We start from the raw sequence: 22,655 nt of genomic DNA, 5'->3' as shown, positions 1-22,655 counted from the left end.
AACAAGGTTTGACAGACATGCCTTTAAAAACAAAACTCAGCAAATCCCTCCAGCATTCTTTCCTCTCAGAATAAACAAAAACCATCTCTGAAGTACAGGATGCAGTCAAACATTAGTCGGGAGGTGGTCTACCCCACTGACAAGAGGACTGGGGGAGTAACTAACCTGCCCGAGCCTCAGTTTGTTCATTGAAAGACTGGATATAATACGTATGTGCCATATGCACAAGGCGCTCAGCACAGCTCAGTTAACGTAGTGATCATTTCAGTGAACTTCACAAATAGTAGATTTTTACTTTTTTCCTCATGAAGTCAATTACACAACTACTCACTGTTCTCATAAGGGACAGGTGAGGTCTTAACAGTACACCTAGGGAAGACTCCCGCTCATTTCTACCCAAGTCAATCCAGAAGACCCTGGGGCACCTGCGATAATCACTAGAGAGGTCTAAAAGACCTCTGGTAACTCTTGGCTCCACAGGTACCTTGAATGTATCTCTTTATCCTTCATTCCTTAGGGTTGAAGCACAAGTGTTCACCATTGGTCTTCATTTTTAAAAGGATGGCTGTGCTCTGGCAACAAGTGCTTACAAGACTGATTAACAGCTGACAAGAAGCACAGAGGTCAGCAGAAAGTCCATCAGTGCCTCCAGGTGCAGGGTATGTCCTAAGCACTGCAGGTACAAAAACCAGGAACACCTCTTCCCCATCCTAAAGAGACTTGTTCTTTAGTCGTGGGAGACAGACGTGCCTACAGCTAGGAGCTAGTTGAGATCAGTAGGTCCTGAAAGTGCTCTGTGAGGCCGTATCACCACAGTGGTTAACAGCATGGGATCTGGAGCCCAACAGCCTGGGTTTGATTCCAGGCTGTCACTTATTATTACCCTGTGACATTACTAACTGTGAATCGACTCGATGGCAACTGTTTTAAGCTCTCTGTGTCTCAGTTTCCTCTTCTGTAAAATACAGATAAGGTTGTGAGGATTAAATAAGCTAATACAAATAAAGCACTTAGGACAATGTCTGGTGCAAAACTAAGTGGTATGTAAATATTTGTTACTAGGACTTTGACGCCAGAATTTTTTTTTTTTGCATTTTTTTAAATTGAGATGAAAATATACACACCAAACCATTCACCAACCCAACAATTTCTGCATGTAAAATTCAGTGACCTTGATTACATTCTTCACATTGTGCAAACATTATCACTATCCTTTTCCAAATTATTCCACACCACTAACATAAACTCAATGCCCCCTAAGCAAAAGCTTCCCCTTTCCCCCTCCCTCTCACCCCTGGTAAGCACTAATAATCTTTGGCTCCTATATATTTGCTTATCTCATGTGAGATCGATCATACAGCATTTATCCCTTTGCGACTGACTTCACTCAACACAATGTTGTCAAGGTTCATCCAAAAATGGTTTTAAAAGGGTTTTCCTTCTGAACAGAGATTTGAAAAAAGTGTGGCAGGAGTCAGTGGGTGGGATGGAAGGAAAGAGGTCTGAAAAGGCCAAACAGCATGTGTACTGGAGGAACAACAAGGAGTTCAACAAGGTTCAACAGATAGTTAGACATTCTGTTCACTGACAGGTCCCTAGCTCCGAGCCCCAGCTTAGTAATAACGACTAATACGTTATGGAGTGTTACCACTGCTGCACTGTTTTGAGTGTCTCCATGCATTTAACTTACTATTACTATTCTAATTCACTAGATGAGGAAGTCAGACACAGAGAGGTTAAGTCACTGATTCAAGACCACAAAGCTACGAAGTGGTGAAACCAGGACTTGAAGCTGGTGGCCTCACTCTGTAACAGTGAAGACACTCAGGTGCTAACTGAAAGGTTAGAGGTTCAAGTCTACTCAGTGGTACCTGGGAAGAAAGGCCTGGAGATCTACTTCAGAAAAATCTGCCACTGAAAACCCTTTGGAGCACTGCTCTACTCTCACACACATGGGGTCGCCAGGAGTCAGAGCTGATGCCACTGAAAACCCTGTAGAGCACTGCTCTACTCTCACACACATGGGGTCGCCAGGAGTCAGAGCTGATGCCACTGAAAACCCTGTAGAGCACTGCTCTACTCTCACACACATGGGGTCGCCAGGAGTCAGAGCTGATGCCACTGAAAACCCTGTGGAGCACTGCTCTACTCTCACACACATGGGGTCGCCAGGAGTCAGAGCTGATGCCACTGAAAACCCTGTGGAGCACTGCTCTACTCTCACACACATGGGGTCGCCAGGAGTCAGAGCTGATGCCACTGAAAACCCTGTGGAGCACTGCTCTACTCTCACACACATGGGGTCGCCAGGAGTCAGAGCTGATGCCACTGAAAACCCTGTGGAGCACTGCTCTACTCTCACACACATGGGGTCGCCAGGAGTCAGAGCTGATGCCACTGAAAACCCTGTGGAGCACTGCTCTACTCTCACACACATGGGGTCGCCAGGAGTCAGAGCTGATGCCACTGAAAACCCTGTGGAGCACTGCTCTACTCTCACACACATGGGGTCGCCAGGAGTCAGAGCTGATGCCACTGAAAACCCTGTGGAGCACTGCTCTACTCTCACACACATGGGGTCGCCAGGAGTCAGAGCTGATGCCACTGAAAACCCTGTGGAGCACTGCTCTACTCTCACACACATGGGGTCGCCAGGAGTCAGAGCTGATGCCACTGAAAACCCTGTGGAGCACTGCTCTACTCTCACACACATGGGGTCGCCAGGAGTCAGAGCTGATGCCACTGAAAACCCTGTGGAGCACTGCTCTACTCTCACACACATGGGGTCGCCAGGAGTCAGAGCTGATGCCACTGAAAACCCTGTGGAGCACTGCTCTACTCTCACACACATGGGGTCGCCAGGAGTCAGAGCTGATGCCACTGAAAACCCTGTGGAGCACTGCTCTACTCTCACACACATGGGGTCGCCAGGAGTCAGAGCTGATGCCACTGAAAACCCTGTGGAACACTGCTCTACTCTGACACACATGAGGACGCCAGGAGTCAGAGCTGATGCCACTGAAAACCCTGTGGAGCACTGCTCTACTCTCACACACATGGGGTCGCCAGGAGTCAGAGCTGATGCCACTGAAAACCCTGTGGAGCACTGCTCTACTCTCACACACATGGGGTCGCCAGGAGTCAGAGCTGATGCCACTGAAAACCCTGTGGAGCACTGCTCTACTCTCACACACATGAGGTCGCCAGGAGTCAGAGCTGATGCCACTGAAAACCCTGTGGAGCACTGCTCTACTCTCACACACACGGGGTCGCCAGGAGTCAGAGCTGATGCCACTGAAAACCCTGTGGAGCACTGCTCTACTCTCACACACACGGGGTCGCCAGGAGTCAGAGTTGATGCCACTGAAAACCCTGTGGAGCACTGCTCTACTCTCACACACACGGGGTCGCCAGGAGTCAGAGCTGATGCCACTGAAAACCCTGTGGAGCACTGCTCTACTCTCACACACATGGGGTCGCCAGGAGTCAGGGCTGATGCCACTGAAAACCCTGTGGAGCACTGCTCTACTCTCACACACATGGGGTCGCCAGGAGTCAGAGCTGATGCCACTGAAAACCCTGTGGAGCACTGCTCTACTCTCACACACATGAGGTCGCCAGGAGTCAGAGCTGATGCCACTGAAAACCCTGTGGAGCACTGCTCTACTCTCACACACACGGGGTCGCCAGGAGTCAGAGCTGATGCCACTGAAAACCCTGTGGAGCACTGCTCTACTCTCACACACACGGGGTCGCCAGGAGTCAGAGTTGATGCCACTGAAAACCCTGTGGAGCACTGCTCTACTCTCACACACATGGGGTCGCCAGGAGTCAGAGCTGATGCCACTGAAAACCCTGTGGAGCACTGCTCTACTCTCACACACATGGGGTCGCCAGGAGTCAGAGCTGATGCCACTGAAAACCCTGTGGAGCACTGCTCTACTCTGACACACATGGGGTCGCCAGGAGTCAGAGCTGATGCCACTGAAAACCCTGTGGAGCACTGCCCTACTCTCACACACAAGAGGTCGCCAGGAGTCAGAGCTGATGCCACTGAAAACCCTGTGGAGCACTGCTCTACTCTGACACACATGGGGTCGCCAGGAGTCAGAGTTGATGCCACTGAAAACCCTGTGGAGCACTGGTCTCCGCTGACACACATGGGGCCGCCAGGAGTCAGAGCTGATGCCACGGAAAACCCTGTGGAGCACTGCTGTACTCTGACACACATGGGGTCGCCAGGAGTCAGGGTTGACCTGATGGCACCTTTTTTTTTTTTTTTCCCTCAAAAAGTTGCCTGTTTTCCCTCTTAACTGTTATTTCCCTCTTTGTGAACAAAATGTGTAGTTTGTCCCCAGAACATAATGTGCAGGAGGCAACATGGGGAAGACACCCTGTTACCAGCTACTGGACAGAAGTTAGGTATTGAGATTTTAGTTTTTCAATTAAAAAAAAAATGCGGAGAACGCACAAGCAATCAATGACAGCGTTATGGAAGGAAGAAAGGTAAAACATAATGGCTCCTACATGTCAACTATTTAGGTGTACTATAACCCAAAACCCGCTGCCGTCAAGTCGATTATTCAAGTCCCCGCCTACCACTTATTAATAAGTGATTTAAAGTCTTGTGTTTCCTCATCTGTAAGTGAGAACACTAACAGCACCAGTCTGATGGGTTGCTTTGAGCAATGCCTGCGGAGAGCACTAATGTAAAAACTAACATAAAGCACCTGGTAGACTGCCTGTGCGTAGTGATTCCACGGTTTTTCTATTTCACCTCAATTAGGTAAGCAAATCAACTTAACCAAATTTACTTAACTTTATGAAAAGGCAATATAGTTTAATAAAATACCTCAAATAGAGTTTAATAAAATACTCAAGGGCCTTGAGAAGAGGTATCATAACATTACCATACGTTATCATTAACCTGGTAAACGAGTAGGACATAATTCTGATTGAAAGTCCATTCACCTATTTACCAAGTGGGGGTTAAGTGCCTAAAAAGACATTTTGCCCATATTTAATTAAATATGTTGGTTAAGCACCAAAGTTCCATCATTTGCTGTAATGATGCATAAACATGATTTGTTGCTAAGAACACGTTGATTTATATCAAATGCTGAGTATGACATTAATACAAAATATTCCATTAGCACTAGCTCCCCAAAGTGAGGACGGGGCATCTAATACTGTTATGATGAACAAATATTCAGGACTTTTAGCAGATCATTTTATTCCTTACATTTTTAGATTAGATTGCAAATAAAGAGTACTGTCAGAGACCATCCCCAAAATCTAATCTCTAGATAGACATAAAATATATCAAATGCTACCAGCAACACATACAGGACCCAAGAGTCATAAATTGAAAGAGAAGCTCAAAGAACCAGTATGATTTCATCTCAGACAGAGACGAAATGTTATCCAGGTTAACAACAGGGGATTGGAAGGAGGATGGATGTCTCTGTTCAGTCACCCAGACACCCAAGATCACATGGATTGAAATCTCCATTGTTGGCCAGTCAATTTTACACTATCAAAGAGTACGGTACAATTTCACTTAGATTTAAGTGTAACTTACAGAGACTAACTTAAAAATTAACCCCCCCCCCCAAAAAAAAACCAAACCTGCTGCTGTCGAGTCAATTCCGACTCATAGTGACCCTACAGGACGGAGTAGAACTGCCCCATAGAGTTTCCAAGGAACATCTGGTGGATTTGAACTGCCAACCTTTCGGTTGGCAGCCGTAGCACTTAACCACTATGCCATCAGGGTTTCCAAACTTAGTCTATATTTAATGCAACCATTCATACAAGGTGTTCTTCAAGTCGATTCTTTTCAGTACAACTGTAAAATTCTCTGGCACACACAGCAGCCTCAGCTGGGTCACATATCATAACCAGAATGGGCCAGAAGCTCATCAGGGACTGGCCTTCCTGAACAACTAGCTTTCCAAGGATTTCAATGCTTTGTTTTTCCCTCAGGAAGGCAAATGCTCTGGTAACCCCTCTCAGATGAATGCCAGGCGTGGCTTTCTGTGAGACAATGGCAATTAGGAGCCCAGATGATCACTCAGGAGACCTGAGGTTCAATCCCATGCGTGGCCACCTTCCAACTCTGTGACAGTGGGCAATCTTTAATCTCCTATACCATACCTTCTGAGTCCATAAAATGGGTTGATTCCACCTTCTGACAGGGCTCGTGTCAGGGAGCAAATTAGCTAATGTCTCTGAAATGTTAACACACCACCTGCACCCGGCAACCATTACCGACTTCCTACTGATTAATGGGAAACCCTGGTGGCATAGTGATTAACTGCTACGGCTGCTTACCAAAGGGAGAGCAGTTCGAATCCGCCAGGCGCTCCTTGGAAACTCTATGGGACGGTTCTACTCTGTCCAATAGGGTTGCTATGAGTCGGAATCAACTCGACGGCACTGGGTTTGGTTTGGTTTTTTACTGATTGATGACCAATTCAGCCAAGCTAAGTCAGTGTTGTGTAAAATTATCCAATGATAAAAAGTTACTTGGCAAATTTTGCTTTCACATTCCCTTCCCTATTTACACCTCTCGAAAAGTATTTAAACACTACTGAATTTGCTAGGCCTTTCTTAGTAAATGCTTCTTGGATTTACTTAGCCATGATGCTCCAGGTCTAGGCTTTATTGTAAAATGCAGATGCTGTCCCTGCTGCTGAATAACGGTGTAAAAGAGTCATAAAAATACCAATTCTCTAAAAACAAGGGTGCATTAGAGAACAGCAAGCCAAGTTAGTGAAACAGTTTCCTATCTTCTTTTTCTATCACACGAGTATCTGGTTATCATCTTTGTTTCTGAAAAACACTTGGTCACATTCTCTATTCCCTAGACATTTTCCTGTGGGAGTTTTGAAAAAGATATTTGCTCCCCCTTGTTGTAGCTTCTACCTAGCAATTAAGTAAAAATATAAGGAGTGTAAAGTTTACTAAGAACCTTTTAGCAGTTGTGCCATATCGCTAGCCACAGCAAGATCAGAAACCTAAAGCTTCTCATTTAAGGTATTGTGATATTTTTCCATAGAAGAAAAGGTTAAAAGACGAACCGCTTTAGGGCAGGGGAATAAGTGGTGATATTTACAGAAAAACATTAACATGCCAAGTCCATGTAGTACATGAATCATTTCAAGTAAAAAAACTGTAACTATGATTTTAGTGAAGAACATAAGGAATAGCTTCTTACTGTAAACTCAAGGAAAAAAAAAAAGCTAACTTAATTAACTTTTAGTTCCAGGAAAGTCTTGTGATTAATTCTATAATTTATAATTTCACTCATTAGTCTTGGACTGCTTAGACTTTTTCCGAATTAGCAAAGTTTTGCCCTATAAGAAAGTTCATTCTTCCTAAAGAGAATTTAAGTAGTATTTTGTGGTGGAATACATAATAAAAGAGTAGGCTCTTACCGTGGTGAGGGCTACAGGATAATTTACTTCTACTATGGGAAAGGCTTAATCATGAAAGGAAATAAGGCTACCTCCCTCCTACTTGTAGGTGCTTGGAGAATTTTCATTCTCCTTGATCAATGGTACACAGCATTTGTGCCTGTATAAACCATTTGCCATCAAGTCAGCCCTGACTCATGGTGACCCCATGTGTGTCAGAGTAGAACTGTACTTCGTAGGGTTTTCAGTGGCTGACTTTTCAGAAGTAGACTGCCAGGCCTTTCTTCTGAGGTGCCTCTGGATGGACTTGAATCTCCAACCTTTCGGATAGTGGCTGAGCATGTTAACCATTTGCACCACCTAGGGACTCCATACCTGTGTAAGGGTTCTCAATTTCAGAGAGGCAAATGACAGTCTTCAAGTTTATTTTTGTAGTTGAGTACATTTACCAGAGTGAAGTTAACTCACCAGCTTTCCCCTCTGCTGGGCTGACCTGGTTTCTCGCAAGGTGTACACATCTCCACAGACTGAGATCTCGCGCCAGACCCCAGGTTGGGACTCTTCAGTGAAGCCCCCTCTTGGATGCATCACCAGGACGCCGTTGGTAGTGAGCCCATCCATGTGGCCATCAGGGTTTTTCCACTTTGCTGCCTTTTCCTGCATAGCATACCACAGGACAGAGGAAGCATGCTAAGATTATGTTCAAAATGAAGAGATTCCAGAATCTCATTAACATATTGGGTACGGGCAGAGGGGAGGAAAGAGATGAATTTTCATTTTCTATTTCAAGCTAGGTAATCAGAAGGATAAAATATGCAATTATTCTGACAATTCTAAAATGGATGGATGATTTATTGCTTGATACACATTACATTTATTCTGAGAGCTTAAGAAACAGAACCTGATCCCTGGTTCTTTCCCTCAGAGATTCTTTTTTTAAAAAGTCCAGGTGATTCCAGAAATCCAGTTTGTGTCCTTCAGTTCTATTTGTGTGTGCTTTCATCCTATCTAAAAATACCTTTACATGCACTAGTTGTCTAGGAAGCATACAGAAGGACAAAGAATCATTTTAAAAATTTTATTAAAGGTACCGTGACGTCACTAGGGTTGGTGTCACCCAGTGCAGTAACTCATGGTGTCATCCCCCCCATGGGCCTCCTCCCGTACCAGACCTTTGTACTAAAGTTACTCATGAATCATAAATCCCATATATCACCCCTTCTTTCCCCTTAATTATTACTTCATTCTCAAAAAAGTTACTGATAGAGGTTCACAGACATTACCACAATATTGTAGCTAAAACACCAGAAAATTTGACAAAATCAGTGACTATAAAAACAGCTCTGACTGGAGGGCATTAGAAGATTCAAAAAGTAAATCAGCATAGAGGTTTAGCCTCGTAGGTGCAGTGGTACATGTAAACTGGGCTTACGAAAAACATTTGTTGTTATAAGTAACTACAGAGGTATTTTTATAAAAAATAATACATTTCTGCTGAAACACTGCACAAACATTTTACAGACAGTCATTTTGGTGTCACCCCCTCTGACACTGTTACCTGGTGCAGTTCGCACACCTCGTAGCCTCCTAGTTACACCATTAGGTACATAATTTCAAAAAATGTTAAGTCAATAAATTGTTGCCATTATATTTTCACACAAATCAATGTTTATACCCTCAAAGGTGGAAGGTACAAGGAACCTGATATGATGTAATAGCATGGCAGATATTCCTGGTTATCTGTACCACGGAGATCATCTTCTTCCACGGTGCTAGACCCCACGTGACATTATTCACATGACTCAGGGGTAAATTAGTATAAGCCACCTATTACAATCCCAGCCCCCTTGGCAATGAGTGGGATAGGAATGGGCATTTGATGGTCAACGAGACATGGGTGAGGTCTTCTGAGAGGCTTCTGGGAAAGGTTTCTTTGCTCTAAAAACAGACAAGCCAAGAACAGTGCCTCTGTCACCTCTTCTTCCAATGGAAGTTACCACGTTGCAGGAGATGTCTGGGACCGCAGGAGCTCTCTTTCTCCCACAAGAAGACCTTGTCTGGGGAAGCAGCTGATGTACCAAGGAAGTCAGAGTGCAAGACAGAGAGAATCTGGGTTCTTAAACGGTTGTAGATTAACTGCTAGATTAACCAACCCTGGGCTGGGTTTCTTTGGCACTTCTTGTTACATGGGATAATAAATTTTTATTATTGTTTAGGCTATTTTGAGTGTTTGTTATTTTTTCCCCTATAAAAAATCCTGATTCGAATGGCAACTATATTAAAACTAGATATTCACTACGATGTTTGGATTTCAACTGTATGGAAATGCCATGAGGGCAGGGTTTTTTTTTGTTGTTGTTTAATCTGTTGTTCTCTGTGATATCACATCTACAGCATCTAGTATGGAACACAGCAAGAACTTAATAGTTGCTAAATGAATAACGAACTAATATTTGCCTTCAAACACTAATTACGTAGATTTGGCCCCATCCATCCCTCCCCACAAATAAACCCCCTTAAGCCTATCATCAACATATAACGTCAAATGTTAGTATCAATACATACTTTAAAAAGAGATTACTGTACATATTGTATTTAATATAGCAAATAATAAGTCATGAGTTGAACTGTTTTCAGATTTTTAATAATGGCTTTTCAAACTAGTCATCTGAAAACTAGAATTTCAAAATCTAACTGGAGACATCATATAAATTTTTTGCCACAACTAAGCGTTATATGTCATAATAATGGCTTTTTTCCCTTGCAACAATGTGATTATTGAGAGTACTTACTCCAAGAAATATGTTTTTAGAAGAGTCAAACCCTGCTGCAAATATCCGTGCTGTATAAGGCTCATTCCTGTCACAGACAATCCTGCAGGCGAACCTGGAGATGGTGCTTTGTGTGATCTGGGCTTCGTCGTTGTTTTGGCTGCCAGAAATGGTGTCTGTGACGACGAAGTCGATAGGGCTTTCTGTTGATCTGCCAACCTAAATAAATCAAATATACTTGTGATTCACCTAAAAACTGCTACGTTGCTATATTTTTTTCACATGGAATGGGGGTGTTCAGGATCTCCTTAACATTCATGAGCTCTGCTTGGAGGGTCAGAATTTAATGAACCATTTTTAGTTACATTTCCTTTCCTGTTTAACTAAGGAAGATATTTTAACTAACCACCAGGTTTTAAATATCAAGGCAAAGCTCGATTTTCATTCTGGGGAAAACATTAGATCTTCCCCTAAACATGAGACTTCTCTCCCGGATCAGGTAGAAATATGACTTGCACAGCAAATCATCTTTTTTTTTTCTTCTTCTTTTATTTCTGGAAAAAATTTTAAAGAAGTCAACAAAGGAATCCCCCTACCCTCTTGCCCACCTCCAGAGAATGGTTTTCTCCACAAAGTAAATCCAACATTGACTGGGACACTGAACGAGAACAGGCCTAACTCTGACAGACAGATAAAATGTCTGTTGCCACTACTCAGTGCAAATTAAAGACTGATGTAAAGAACTATACAAAGTTTGGGATGCTGTCAAATAAAAGATTTTAAAAGCTGGTCTTGGAATTTTAATTTTGAATTTTTTAAAAACTCTCTTGGGGAAGTCTAAAACGTTGCCAAGAATATTATACTTGCTTACTTTCCTTGGTAGGTTTAAAAAAAAAAAAAAAAACTAAACCCAGTGCTGTCGAGTCAATTCTGACTCATAGCGACCCTATAGGACAGAGTAGAACTGCCCCATAGAGTTTCCAAGAAGTGCCTGGCGGATTCCAACTGCCGACCCTTAATAATTATATTCTTTTTGGCAGCATCTAAACCTACGAAGGGGAACTTTGGAGTTCTAACAAAGCTTTTCAAATCCAATAAATCTAAGTAAGTCAGGTACTGCTCTCTCCTGTTTACTAGGAAGAAATATTTATTTACAAATAAGGAAATAGTCAAGATGTAATATTTTTAAAATGTTTATGTAATTATGTTCTATGAATCTCTAACCAGAAAAAATGATAAATGTTATATGTGCCACAGAGACTTCTTAAATTAAAATCATTATATGTAAATGAACCATTTCTCACTAAATATGACATTAGCGTTCTCTCCTAGAATAGTGACTTTGATTTCAGAGCCGCCAACAGGAGGAACACATACAGAGCCCTCAGATGTGTACACATCAGGCCCCCAAACAGCCAGTTCCCCAGGCACCTTTATTCTGATCTCAAAATTCTAAGACATAAGCAGTGTAATACATTTTTTTTATCCCAATGAATAAAAATGAAAACAAAAAACAAAAAAAACCTTATATCATTTAACTCTGCTTGCTTCCTGGAACAAAATTATTAAATTTCTTTTGTAAATCTCACAGATACATTCTCATGCATAGACTATCTCTGTAAAACCAACAGACATCCATTTCCTCTTGTTTTTTTACAACCCTTAATCTCTTGTTCCAATGAAATTTGTCTGGAATAAGCTAAACTGCTGGGTTCGCTGAAACTCATCAACTTGAATAGATGCATACTGCCTGAATATATGCAATTCAGGTTTAGAAAACATATAACTTGTTAAAAAATGCAACATGAAACCTCAATTAGAGATATTACAAAATCATATCATACAATCCATCTTCCTAAAGTTGTATAATCTCCCCTCCACTGGGTTCATTAAAAGGCTTGGTATGTAGCTCCTGAGAAGCTGTACTGAGTCAGACCGCTCTAACTTTCTTTAGAGAGATTTAGATTACAATAGAGATATAATTTCTTAAAATTTTCTTTTTTAATTAGAAAAGCTTAACAAAATGCTTATTGCAAAATATTTAACAAATACAGAAAAGTATGAAGAAAAAATAAAGGCTACTCCAAGCCTCTTGGAAGAAGTACAACCAGAACGCTCCTTGGAAGCAAGGATGGTGAGACTGTGTCTCACATACTTTGAACATGTTGTCAGCAGGAATCAGTTCCTGGAGAAGGACATTATTATGCCTGGTAAAGTAGAGGGTCAGCCAAAAAGAGGAAAACCCTCAATAAGATGGATTGACACCGTGGTTGTAACAATGGGCTCAAGCATAGCAGCGGTTGTGGGGATGGTGCAGGACCGGGCAGCATTTCGTCCTATCGTGCATAGGGTCACTGCGAGTGGGAACCAACTCAGTGGCACCTAACAACAACAAAAACTCCTTTAAACCTAGGAACAAACTTGTCCTGAATCTTTATACCAATGAAGCTTAGGAGTGAAATGTGAAAAGTTCTAAAATGGCCTGCTCACTCCACAAAACCTGAAGCCTCCACAATGACCCAGCCTCTGTCCTAATTTCTATCAACCTTCATGGAGGAGGGAAAAGGCTTTTAAAGCTTTTTTTTTTATAGGCTCAAAGCTAAAACCACTGTTTACCAGAACGTCACATAAGCTACTCCTCCTTAACTGCAGAGATTACTCTCTTCTACAAAGTCCACACTCTGAGCTCATCCCAACATATTCATGTCTTGTTGTTGTTAGTTGCGGTAGAGTTGATTCTGACTCATAGCGACCCCTATGTACAACAGAAGGAAACACCGTCTGCCCGATCCTGCGCCATCCTCACAATTGTTGCTATGCTTGAGCCCACTGTATCAGCCACTATGTCAATCCAGCTCGTCGAGGGTCTTCCTCTCTTTCACTGACCTTCTACCAAGCATGATGTCCTTCTCCAGGGATTGGTCCCTCCTAATAACATGTCCAAAGTATGTGAGACAAAGTCTCACCATCCTTGCTTCTAAGGAGCATTCTGGCTGTACTTCTTCCAAAACAGATTTGCTTGTTCTTCTGGCAGTCCATGGTATATTCAACATTTTTTTGCCAACACCGTAACTCAAGTGCATCAACTCTTCTTCAGTCTTCCTTACTCATCGTCCGGCTTTTGCATGCGTAAGAGGTGAATGAAAATACCATGGGCTTGAGTCAGGTGCACCTTAGCCCTCAAGGTGACATCTTTGCTTTTTAATACTTTAGAGAGGACTTCTGTAGCAGATTTGCTCGATGCAACAATGTGTCATTTGATTTCTTGACTGCTGCTTCCATGGGTGTTGGTTGGGGATCCAAGTAAAATGAAATCTTTGACAACTTCAATCTTTTCTCCATTTATCATCATGTTGCTTATTGATCCAGTTGTGAGGATTTTTGATTTCTTTATGTTGAGGTGTAAACCATACTGAAGGCTGTGGTTTTTGATCTTCATCAGAAAGTGCTTCAAGTCCGCTTCACTCTCAGCAAACAAGGCAGTGTCATCTGCATATCACACGTTGTTAATGAGTCTTCCTCCAATCCTGATGCCGCATTCTTCTTCATTTAGTCCAGCTTCTCTGATTATTTGCTCAGCATACAGATTGAATAAGTATGGCGAAACCCTGACACACACCCTTCCTGATTTTAAACCATGCAGTATCCCCTTGTTCTGTTTGAATGACTGCCTCTTGGTCTATGTACAGGTTCTGCATGAGCACAATTAAGTGTTCCGGAATTCCCATTCTTTGCAATGTTATCCATAATTTGTCATGATCCACACAGTTGAATGTCTTTGTACAGTCATCAATTATTTCAAGTCATGATTTTTATCTGACTGGTCATGTAAGATTTATCAGTTCACTTCCATTTAAATCTAATCTGTAGAGTGCTGGTGTAATTTATACTTTAGGGGACAAGTCTCATGTTACTTCTGCCAGGAAAAAATAAGCACTTTCTTACTGAAAAGTCATTCAGTGTGGAAAACCTGGAGCCTGTCCTTTGCTTTGACCAATGGATCAACTGTATACTATTATTTTAAAGACACAAGCCAAGATGTTTCTGAATTTCATCTGATATTTGTATAGTGCTGATATTCACACAGTAGCCACAGTGGCAACAATAATCAAAAGGTCGGCAGTTTGTATCCACCAGGCACTCCTTGGAAACCCTATGTCCTATAGCGTCACTATGAGTCGAAATCAACTCGAGGACAATGGGTTTGGTTTGGACTATCACTCATATATACAGTAAATATCATCTAGCACTTTGTTTTATATATAGGTAGTCCCCAACTGATGACATATTCGAGTTAGGACAAACTGCACTTATGACCATCTGTGGGTTTTTTTTTTTTTAACACATCTTATCGTTAGTAACATGTACTACATACAGTGTTGCAGCATGCGATTTGATGATGTTATCATTCTCATGCCAGCTCCCAAAGAAAAATAAAGACTGGATTTATAAGGATACTGATAATAAAAGCCAATAATTACAAAAACTTAAAAAAAAAAAAGTATTTGACTTATGTCAGAATGGACTTATAATGGAGTCATGGGAACAGAACCCTCTTGTAAGTTGGGGACTATGCGTATATGACAAAAGTTTGGGTTTGCCTGTATGTCAGCAGAGGCCAGTATAGGTAAGATGGTACTGAAGCACCTAGAAGGGCTTCCTTACCTTTCCCCCACCAATCGTAGCAATCTCCCTGCATCTGAATCCTTATTTGCTGACCTTCCTCCTATGATATGAAGTATCGCTGCTCCGCTACAAGTCCAGCCTCTTCACTGATGCTTGGGGTCCCAACATTCCCCAATTCCCGAGGGTTTTACCCCTGATACTATCTTCTCTCTCCTGAATCATCAGTTTCTCCCTCCATACTGGATCACGTCGGCAGTATTCAGCATACTCTGGAGCATGCTTTTCAAACTCTCTGTAGTAAAGGACCATTAAAAAAAAATCAACCTGCGGCTGACTACTTTTAAAAAAATATTATAAAAATGAGTACTAGAAAATGAGCATCTGCTTGGAAGTTCTGGCAATGCCCACCTGCTGTTTCCAAATGCCTCCTTCTCAATTTCTGTACTCACCTGATTTTATACTGGTAACGAACACTTACTTCTCTGGCCTGAGGATCAGTTTGAACACCACTGCTCTAGACTAGTCTCCTATCTTTAAAAAAATTTTTTTTTCTTCACCTGCAAGCAAACCCCAACTACAGCCCTATTTCTCTGATAAACCTCTTAGAAAATCTGTTACTAGTCATGACTTCCATTTCCTCACTTCTCCCCTCAACTTCTCTCCTCACCCCACTCCAACTGAGCTTCCCTTCCCATGACACTACTGAAACTTTGCTAAGGTCACAACAATCAATACATTACTAAATCCAGGACTTATATTCAGCCAGCATACCTTGAATATCTGTACCTAGTATAAAATAATAAAAACACCTTCAGGCTAGTGGGTAATGGCTCCCTTTCCTTCTCTTTCCATTCCCTCCCTAGGAAATTCCACTAATTCCCTTTTACTGGCCAATGACTTCAAGGTTTACCTTGATAAGTCCTGATCTCTCTTTTGAGCTTTACACTAGTACGCTCAATCTCCACTTGGATATCCAATAAGCATCTCAAATGTAACAAGTCCAGAATAGAACTCAGACCTCTTCAGCCCCCAGACTTCCCTATGTGAATGACGGGTACCCAATTTGCTCACGCTAAAAAAAACCCAAAACCCCGAAATCATTCTTGATTCTCTACTTTCCTCCACATCTACATTTAACCCTCCATTAATTCAGTCAACTCTACCTTCAAAACACATTTTTCATCCTTCCACTTTTCCCTACCTTAGTTCCATTGGCTATCATCTTACTGGATTCCATTACCTTAAGCCTTCAAACTAGTCCCCCCACTTTCATACTTGCCTCCTAGAATCTTCTCCACACAGTAGTTGGAGTTTTTTAAAAACATAGCTCAGATTATACCTCTCCCCTGCTTAAAATCCTCCGACTGCTTCCCCAAACAGCTAGAATAAAATCCAAACTCTTTTCCTGGTCTAAAGACCCTATCCTACGCATTTGTCAATTTGTCATACTGTGGTGGCTTGGGTGTTGCTGTGATACTGGAAGATTTTCCACCGGTATTTCAAATACCAGCAGGGTCACCCATAGTGGACAGGTTTCAGGTGAACTTCTAGGCTAACACAGACTAGGAAGAAAGACCTGACGGTCTATTTCTGAAAAAATTAGGCAGTGAAAACCTTATGAATAGCAGTGGAACACTGTCTGATACAGTGCCAGAAGATCACCCCCTCAAGTTGGAAGGCACTCAAAATACGACTGGGGAAGAGCTGCCTCCTTAGGGTCAACCTTAATGACGTGGATGGAGTAAAGCTTCTGGGACGTTCATTTGCTGATGTGGCATGACTCAAAATGATAAGAAAGCTGCAAACATCCACTAATAATAGGAATGTGGAAAGTACAAAGTGTGAATGCAGGAACATTGGAAATTGACAAAAATGAAAAACTGGTAATTACTGGTGACTGGAATGCCAAAGTTAGAAACAAAGAAGAAAGAACAGTAGTTGGAAAACATGGCTTTGGTGAAAGAAGTGACACCAGAGATTTTATAATAGAATTTTGCAAGACCAATGACTTCTTCATTGCAAATACTTTTTTTTTTTTTTTCCACCAGCATAAACAGTGACTATACACCTGAACCTCACCAGATGGAATACACAGGCATCAAACTGACTACATCTGTGGAAAGAGATGATGAAAGACTCAATATCATTAGTCAGAACAAGGCCAGGGGCTGACTGTGGAACAGACCATCAGTTGTTCATAGCAAGTTCAAGGTGAAGCTGAAGAAAATTAGAAAAAGTCCACGAGAGTCAAAGTATATTCCATCTGAATTTAGAAACCATCTCAATAACAGATTTGAGTCATTAAATGCTAATGACCAAAGACCAGATGAGTTGTAGAATGACATCAAGGACATCATACACGAAGAAAGCAAGAGGTCATTAAAAAGACAGGAAAGAAAGAAAAGATCAGAATGGATGTCAGAAAAGACTCTGAAACTTGTTCCTGAATATTGAGTAGTTTTAAAGCAAAAGGAAGAAATGATGAAGTAGAATTACTAAACAGAAGATTTCAAAGGGCGACTCAAGAAGACAAAGGGAAGTATTATGGTGAATGTGCAAAGACCTAGAGTTAGAAAACCAAAAGGGAAGAACACGCTCAGCAATTCTCAAGCTGAAAAAAAAGAAAATTCAAGCCTCAAGTTGCAATACTGAAGGATTCTATGAGGAAAATATTAAATGATGCAGGAAGCTTCAAAAGAAGATGGAAAGAATACAGAGTCATTGTACCAAAAAGAAATGGTTGATGTTCAACCACTTCAGGAGGTAGCATATGATCAAGAACTGATGGTATTGAAGGAAGAAGTCCAAGCTGCCCTGAAGGCATTGGTGAAAGACAAATCTCCAGGAATTGACAGAAAAACAATTGAGGTGTTTCAACAAACAGATGCAGCGCAGGAAGCACTCACTTGTCTATGCCAAGAAATTTAGGAGACAACTACCTGGCCAACCAACTGGAAGAGATCCATATTTGTGCCCATTCCAAAGAAAGGTGATCCAACAGAAATTATCGAGCAATATCATTAATGCTGCACACAAGTTTTGCTGAAGATCACTGAAAAATGACTGCAGCAATATACTGATGGGGAACTTCCAGAAATTCAAGATGGATTCAGAAGAGGACTTGGAACAAAGGAAATCACTGCTGATGTCAGATGGATCTTGGCTGAAAGCAGAGAATATCTGAAAGATTTTTACCTGTATTTTATTGACTATGCGAAGGCATTCAACTGTGTGGATCATAACAAATTATAAACAACATTGCAAAAAATGAGAATTCCAGAACACTTAATTGTGCTCATGCACAAACTGTACATTCAGCAAGAGGCAGCTGTTTGAACAGAACGAGGGTACACTGCATAGTTCAAAATCAGGAAGGGTATGCGTCAGGGCTGTATTCATTCACCATACTTATTCAATCTGTATGCTGAGTAAATAATCAGAGAAGCTGGACTATAAGTAGAACGCAGAATCAGGATTGGAAGAAGACTCATTAACAACCTGCAATACATACATGACACAGCTTTGTTTGCTGAAAGTGAACAGGACTTGAAGACCTTATTGATGAAGATCAAAGACTACAGCCTTCAGTATGGATTATACTTCAACATAAAGAAAACAAAAATCCTCACGCCTGTTGCCCTTGAGTTGATTTCAACTTATAGTGACTGTACCAGAGAGAGCAGAACTGCCCCACAGGGTTTCCAACGAGCCTGGACCAACAAGCAACATCATGATAAATGGAGAAAGGATCGAAGTTGTCAAAGATTTCATTTTACTTGGATCCACAACCAATGCCCATGGAAGCATCAGTCAAGAAATCAAATAATGCATTGCACTGAGAAAATCTGTTGCAAAAGACCTCTTTAAAATGTTAAAAAGTAAAAAAAAAAAAAAAAAAGTAAAGGCATCGCTTTAATGACTAAGGTGTGCCTGACTCAAGCCATGATATTTTCAGTCACCTCATATGCATGCGAAAGCTGTACAATGCATAAAGATGGCCTAAAAAGAATTGATGTCTTCGAATTACAGTGTTGGTGAAGAATACTGAATATACCACGGACTGCCAGAAGAACAAACAAATCTATTTTGGAAGAAGTACAGTCAGAATGCTCCTTAGAAGCAAGGATGGCAAGACTTTGTCTCACATACTTTGGACATGTTATCAGGAGGGATCAGTCCTTGGAGAAGGACATCATGCTTGGTAAAGGGTCAGTGAAAAAGAAGAAGACCCTCAATGAGATGGATTGACACAGTAGCTGCAACAATGGGCTCAAGCCTAACAACGATTGTGGGGATGGCACAGGACCAGGCAGTGTTTTGTTCTGTTGTACATACGGTTGCTATGAGTTGGAACTGACTGGAAGGCACCTAACAACATCAACAACAATGGCCCTACATTCCCTGGCCTCTGTTTACCTCTGCCATCTCATCTTACTTCACTCCCCCCCTTTCCCTTTTCTCTGTCCCTGCCTTAGGGCCCCTGCATTTGCTGTTTCCTCTGCCTGGAATGCTTGCTTATTTGTGGTCTGTCTGCCTCCTCTAGAACGTAGGCACTACCAGAAGGGAATTTTAGCTATCTCTGGCGAGTAGAAGAGTATCTAGCACATGGTAGGTGCTCAAGAAATACCGGTTAATGAATGGAGGACTATAAGAGTAAGCTTGAACCCTGAAACATATAATATATATAAAGGCATTGCAGCACCCAGGTTCAGTCTATTAAACTGTGAAATCCAAGGGGAAAAAAGACCACTTAACACTGGCTTCAGAACCTATTCAGGCTCCCAGCCTTCATGGTCAGAAGGTATTTGGCATCACACTTTATGTTAGGGACTCTCTAAGACACTCCTTCACTTCCGTATATTCCTTTCATGAACTATTTCTTCTTTATGTTTACTTTCTCAATAGTTAGGTTCTACTGGCTTTCCTACTCCAGAAAATAATTATTAAGATCTTATTTGATTATATTAACTAAGAATTTCTCACACACTTAATACATCCCTTAAATTCAGATCTCAGCTCTGAGCCTACTATTTGATTTCACCGTGGACAATGCAGCAAGTGCTGCTTTTAAGTGTTCAATTTACCTAGAAAACATTTTAATGGGTAATGGCTGAAATGAAGGCCCCTCAACATTGAGGTCCATAATTGGGAATTGGGAATGCCACTGAAGAGAAATTGATGCCTTTGAATTGTGCTGCTGGTGAAGAATACTGAGTATCACAGACTGCCAGAAAAATGAACAGGAAGAAGTACAGCCAGAATGCTCCTTGGAAGCAAGGATGGTGAGACTTTGTCTCACATACTTTGGACATGTTATCAGGAGGGACCAGTCTCTGGAGAAAGACATCATGCTTGGTAGCGAAAAAGACCAAGATCCTCACTGAGATGGAATGATACTGTGGGCTCAAACATAGCAACAATCGTGAGGATGGCACAGGACTGGGCAGCGTTTTATTGTTATATATGTGGTCATTATGAATCAGAACTGACTCGACGGCACCTAACAACAACACCAACAGTGTTTTTGGCTCAGTGATATTTGTCAGTTTGGACAGATAAACTTATTAGAAGGAGGACAAATTAAAACAAGCTTTCCCCCTGAAGGCATTCTATGAGTTGCCTAATTTTACTCTGCTTAACGTGTAAAGGAATCCTCCAATATGTCCAGTTAGTCTGTGTCTTAGTTATCTAGCACTGCTATAACAGAAATATCCTAAGTGGATGGCTTTAACAAACAGAAATTTATTCTCTCACAGTTTAGAAGGCTAGAAGTCTGAATTCAGGGTGCCGGTTCCAGGCGAAGGCTCTCTCTCTGTTGGCTCTGAGGGAAGGTCCTTGTCATTAATTTTCCCTGGTCAAGGAGCTTCTCTGCACAGGAATCCCAGGTCCAAAGGATGAGCTATTCTCAGGGTTTTTGTTTCTTGGTGGTATGCAGTTCTCCTGTCTCTCTGCTAACTTCTCTCTTTTGTTTCTCAAAAGAGAGGCTTAAGACACAATGTAATCTTGTAGACTGAGTCCTGCCTCATTAACATAACTGCCTCTAATTCTGCCTCATTAACATCACAGAGGTAGGATTTACTACATATAGGAAAATCACATCGGATGACAAAATGGTGGACAATCACACAATACTGTGAATCATGGTCTACCCAAGTTGACACATATTTTTGGGGGACACAAATTAATCACAGCCTGAGAACAGATTATTTTAGTAAAAATGATGCCTTGTTCTCTTAATAAATGTATATATTTTTGTTTGAATTATGATACTTTTTTAAAGAGATCAAGTTTGTACTGTGTAGATAATTAAGAACTCTGGATACCTAAAGCCTTAGTTCTGCCACAAATGGCTTCTCTGGCCTTGCTGATGTTGTTAGGTGCCGTCAAGTCAGTTCTGACTCACAGAGACCCTATGTACTGCAGAACAAAACACTGTCCGGTTCTGCACCATGCTCACAATCATTGTTATGTTTGAGCCCATGGTTGCAGCCACTGTGTCAATCCACCTCGTTGACAGTCTTCCTCTTTTCCACTGACCCTGTACTTTACCAAGCATGACGTCCTTCTCCAGGGGGCCTTCTCCAGGGGCTGATACCTCCTGATAAATGGCCAAAGTATGTAAGAAGTAGTCTTGCCACCCTTGCTTCCAAGGAGCATTCTGGTTATACTTCTTCTAAACCAGATTTTTTCATTCTTTTGGCAGTCCATAGTATATTCAATATTCTTCGCCAACCACCACAATTTAAAGGCATCAGTTCTTCGGTCTTCTTTATTCACTATCCAGCTTTCACATGCATGAAGCGATTGAAAACACCATGGCTTGGGTCAGGCATACCTTAGTCTTCAAGGTGACATCTTTGCATTTTAACACTTTAAAGAGGTCTTTACCAGCACATTTGCCCAACACAATGTATCTTTTGATTTCTTGACTGCTGCTTCCATGGGTGTTGATTGTGGAGCCCAGTAAAAAGAAATCCTTGACAACTTCAATCTTTTCTCCATTTATCATGATGTGGCTTATTGGTCCAGTTGTGAGGATACTGTCTTTGTTGAGGTGTAATGCATACTGAAGGCTGTGGTCTTTGATCTTCATCAGTGACTGCTTCAAGTCCTCTTTACTTTCAACAAGCAAGGTTGTGTCATCTGCATAAGGCAGGTTGTTAATGAGTCTTTCTCCAATCCTGATGACCCATTCTTCTTCATACAGTCCAGCTTCTTCGATTATTTGCTCAGCATACAGACTGAATAGGTATGGTGAAAAGATACAACCCTGACACACACCCTTCCTGACTTTAAACCATGTAGTATCCCCTTATTCTGTTCAAACGACTGCCTCTTGATCTATGTACAGGTTCCTCATGAGCACAATTAAGTGTTCTGGAATTCCCATTCTTGGCAATGTTATCCATAATTTGTTATGATCCACACAGTCAAATGCCTTTGCATAGTCAATAAAACACAGGTAAACATCTTTCTGGGATTCTCTACTTTGACCCAGGGTCCATGTGATATCAGTAATGACATCCCTGGTTCCACGTCCTCTTCTGAATCCAGCCTGAGTTTCTGGCAGTATCCTGTGGATATACTGCTGCAGTTGCTTTTGAAGGATCTTCAGTAAAATTTTACTTGCATGTGATATTAATGGTATTGCTCGATAATTTCTGAATTTGGATGGATCATCTTTCTTGGCAATAGGCATAAATATGGATCTCTTCCATTCAGTTGGCCAGGTAGCTGTCTTCCAAATTTCTTGGCATAGATGAGTGAGCGCCTCCAGCACTGCATCTGTTTGTTGAAACATCTCAATTGATATTCCATCAATTCCTGGAGCCTTGTTTTT

The 22,655-nt window shown here is 41.7% G+C and overlaps 1 protein-coding gene across 1 annotated transcript in view; it reads right to left on the bottom strand.

The window, feature by feature from the left end:
- PELI2 (pellino E3 ubiquitin protein ligase family member 2) overlaps positions 1 to 22,655 on the bottom strand; it is a 207,564-nt gene that overhangs the window by 4,849 nt on the left and 180,060 nt on the right. The window contains exons 4-5 of the mRNA XM_049899406.1: positions 10,211 to 10,408; positions 7,887 to 8,075 (exon numbers count right to left, since the gene is read on the bottom strand). Coding sequence (XP_049755363.1) covers positions 7,887 to 8,075; positions 10,211 to 10,408 — 387 coding nt within the window. The remainder of the gene's footprint in view (positions 1 to 7,886; positions 8,076 to 10,210; positions 10,409 to 22,655) is intronic.

Source organism: Elephas maximus, chromosome 10 (genome assembly GCF_024166365.1).
Source record: "Elephas maximus indicus isolate mEleMax1 chromosome 10, mEleMax1 primary haplotype, whole genome shotgun sequence".
In the NCBI taxonomy this organism is placed as follows: domain Eukaryota; kingdom Metazoa; phylum Chordata; class Mammalia; order Proboscidea; family Elephantidae; genus Elephas; species Elephas maximus.
This window is presented reverse-complemented; position numbering and strand designations above follow the sequence as displayed.